This window comes from Gekko japonicus, unplaced genomic scaffold, assembly GCF_001447785.1.
Source record: "Gekko japonicus isolate JY-2015 unplaced genomic scaffold, Gekko_japonicus_V1.1 scaffold3588, whole genome shotgun sequence".
In the NCBI taxonomy this organism is placed as follows: Eukaryota; Metazoa; Chordata; class Lepidosauria; order Squamata; family Gekkonidae; genus Gekko; species Gekko japonicus.
The window spans coordinates 53,842-57,135 of record NW_015162067.1 but is presented as its reverse complement, the minus strand read 5'-3'; the positions used below and the strand labels follow the sequence as shown (position 1 = coordinate 57,135).

Sequence of the window (3,294 nt, the reverse complement as noted above, 5' to 3'; positions counted from 1 at the left end):
GGCCTTGCAGGTCCACCGCCGGGCCCCTCATGGGGCTCGGCAGTGGAGCTGCAAGGCCGGCGGCGGCGGCCGGGACCGTTGGGGGCGGGGTGTGTGGCCTTATGACACACTTCCAGTGATGTCAGGGGGTGTGGCCTTATGACACAGTTCCGGTGATGTCAGGGGGTGTGGCATATGCTAATGAGTTATGCTAATGAGTTCCCCCTAGCTCTTTTTCTACGAAACGACCCCTGAGTACGTCAGCAGCTCAGGTTCAGCAAAGCTGCTCTCGGTTTGCCAGGGAGCTAAGGTTCAGCCTGGCAGCCGGGATCTCTGCCATAATTACACTTGATCAGGTCGAGAAAACAACCGTGTCGGAGGAGAGGAGCTCACCGCTTCTTCTGCCTGCCTCTTGTAAGCTTTGACTTTCAGCTGCAGCTTGTCCACCAGATCTTGGAGTCTCAGCAAGTTCTTCTTGTCTTCCTCGGTCTGCAGAGGAAGGAAAGCGGGACAGATGAGTGGGGGGGAGCCATCACTTTGCACTGCAGGAGGAGCTCAGCGGCAGATCCTCCGTTTGGCATGTGGGAGGTTGCTGCTTCGGTTCCTGGCATCCCCCGTCCCAGGGAGCAGGTGGAAGGAAAAGACCTTCCCCCTGCACCCTCCTCTAGGGAGCTACCACCAATCAGCATAAAGAATACAGAGCCAGATGGACGAGTGGGTCGACTTAGGGCTCTTTTTGTAGCAGGAACTCCTTTGCATATTAGGCCACACCCCCTAATGTAGCCAATCCTCCAAGAGCTTACAGAGCTCTTCTTACAGGGGCTACTGTAAGCTCTTGGAGGATTGGCTACATGATGTGTGTGTCACCTAATATGCAAATGAGTTCCTGCTACAAAAAGAGCCCTGAATTAGCTGACTCTATTCTCTCTCCGCTATTCTCTGCCACTAAAATTGTTTTTGGCTTGGGCTGGGGCTCTGAGCGCGTTCAGATATCACGAGTCTGTAGCCTCCTAATACGGCTTCCCCGTTCAGCCTTCCCATTTCCAAGAACGCAGCTAGATTTCGGACTTTGAAAACAAACGGGATGTCAGAAGGATTCGAACCGGCCACGTCAGTGTCATTGCCTTGCAATGCGTAGGCCAGGCTTCAAAGTTTCAGGGTTGTTCAAAGCCTCCCGCACTGTCAGCTTTCAAAAGCGAAATCTAACAATGGGATTCAAAACACTGATTTGAAATGGTGAATTCTGACGTTTCGAGCTTGTGCGAAATTTCCCTCCCAGGACTTTCGACGGCCTTGTTGACCGACAGAGGGCCCCAGATCAATGGGTCCCTCTTCTGACCATCAGAGTTCCCACCCTTCTCTCTGTTCCCCACCACATTTCCTTAGAGTACTGCCAGGGACGGACCGGCCCTTCCACCCGGGAAAGGTCCTGGCGGGTCGCTGTCCAGAGGAGAGTCCCTCGTGGCCTGGAGCAAGTGAAACCGAGTGGCCGCATACCTGAGGGACCACCTTTCCCCATACAGGCCCCAAAGAGCACTTTGGTCGGGGTCACAACACCGCCTAGTGACCCCGGCCCCCCTAAGGAGGCCAGGCTTGCTGCCACAAGGGCCAGGTCCTTTTCGGTGGCGGCTCCTATCTGGTGGAACGAGCTCCCGGAGGAGATAAGGGCCCTGCGGGACCTGTTACAGTTCCGCAGGGCCTGTAAGACGGAGCTCTTCCGCCAGGCTTTCGAATAGGAGCCGCCGCTGCCACTACCACCAACGGGCAATCGCAGAGCAGTACCGCCGGGTTGGGCTGACTGGCCACCGAACATCGTGGCCCACGGCACCCCTCTCATCGACCCCAATGTGATGTACAATAGGGAGGGAGCATACTAGTCGCGATGGATCCTGGGAGCTTGTCCATGTTGTTTAAACTGTTTTACCTGTATTTTTATTGCACTGTGTGCCTTAATTGTTTTAAAGTTGTGGTGTTGTATTACACCTCTGTGTTTTGTAAGCCGCCCTGAGCCCGCGTGCGGGGAGGGCGGGGAAGAAATGAAATAAAATAAAATAAACAAGGTTCGTGGCGCCAATGATAACGGCTTAGGCTTGGCCAACAATATGGGGGGCCTCTTAGCTCCACTTCCAGGCCTCTTTTAACACCCCAATCTGTCTCTGAATGCTGTGCACAGACAATCCAGATTGTTATCCCAGACTGCCACAACTTGGTAGGCCCAACCAGAAAGATGACGTCTGAGCCGTCACACCTGGTAGGTGAGCTCCTTGATGCGCCGCTCGCACTTGCGCATCCCCTTGATGCTCTCGGCGTTGCGCTTCTGCTCCAGCTCCAGCTCGTTCTCGAGCTCCCGCACCCGGGCCTCCAGCTTCTGGAGCTGCTTCTTGCCGCCCTTGAGGGCCAGCTGCTCGGCCTCGTCCAGCCGCATCTGCAGGTCCTTGATGGTCTGCTCCATGTTCTTCTTCATCCGCTCCAGGTGGGCGCTGGTGTCCTGCTCCTTCTTCAGCTCCTCCGCCATCATGGCCGCCTGGCAATGTGAAGGGAGGAAGATGTTGATTTAGGATGAGGAGAATAAACACTCCGATATCTGAGGCAGAAGTCCCTCAGAGTCATTTCCCTCAGGGCCATTTCCCTCAGGGCCATTTCCCTCAGCGTCATTTCAACTTTTCCTCGGTCATTTTTGGAAGAACGAGGGGACAGTGAAGCAGGGGAAGATGGTTGGCTCGGAGAGTCTAGGCCAGTGGTGGCGAACCTATGGCACGGGTGCCAGAGGCGGCACTCAGAGCCCTCTCTGTGGGCACGCGTGCCATCGCCTCAGCCAGGCCCAGACCATCATTAAAGTGTTGAATTCTCTGCCAAATAATTTTAAGTAAATGAAAGCATTTGGGATTGCGTTCCTTACTTTGTTTGGATCATCTTAAGTTAATGTATGAGTGGTTTTTTCTAAAGTAAAACCTCAGTATTCAGGTTCAATGGCCGCGTTGGCACTTTGCGATCAATAAATGGGTTTTGGGTTGCAGTTTCGGCACTTGGTCTCTAAAAGGTTCGTCATCACTGGTCTAGGACATTCAGTTCGGGGTGAGGAACTTTCCCTGGGGACCCCTGGTTGCTGGTTCCCCTTCCACATTCTGTTTTTGTTTGGTTTTAACAGTTTTTAAGATGTGCTTTTTTAAAAATGGTGTATGTTTTTAATCTGTTAGCTGCCTGGGTGGCCCTGATGAGGGCAGAAAGGCGGGGTAGAAATTCTGCACATAAATAAAAATCTCCTTTTCCACTCACATCCGTGATGGCTTTCTTGGCCTTCTCCTCGTCATTCCT

At 53.5% G+C, this 3,294-nt stretch overlaps 1 protein-coding gene across 1 annotated transcript in view; it reads right to left on the bottom strand.

Moving 5' to 3' along the window:
- Nucleotides 1-3,294, bottom strand: part of LOC107105618 (myosin-6) — a gene marked incomplete at its 5' end in the record, with an annotated part of 59,114 nt that overhangs the window by 2,723 nt on the left and 53,097 nt on the right. The window contains 3 exons of the mRNA XM_015405616.1: nt 373-468; nt 2,228-2,503; nt 3,256-3,292. Coding sequence (XP_015261102.1) covers nt 373-468; nt 2,228-2,503; nt 3,256-3,292 — 409 coding nt within the window. The remainder of the gene's footprint in view (nt 1-372; nt 469-2,227; nt 2,504-3,255; nt 3,293-3,294) is intronic.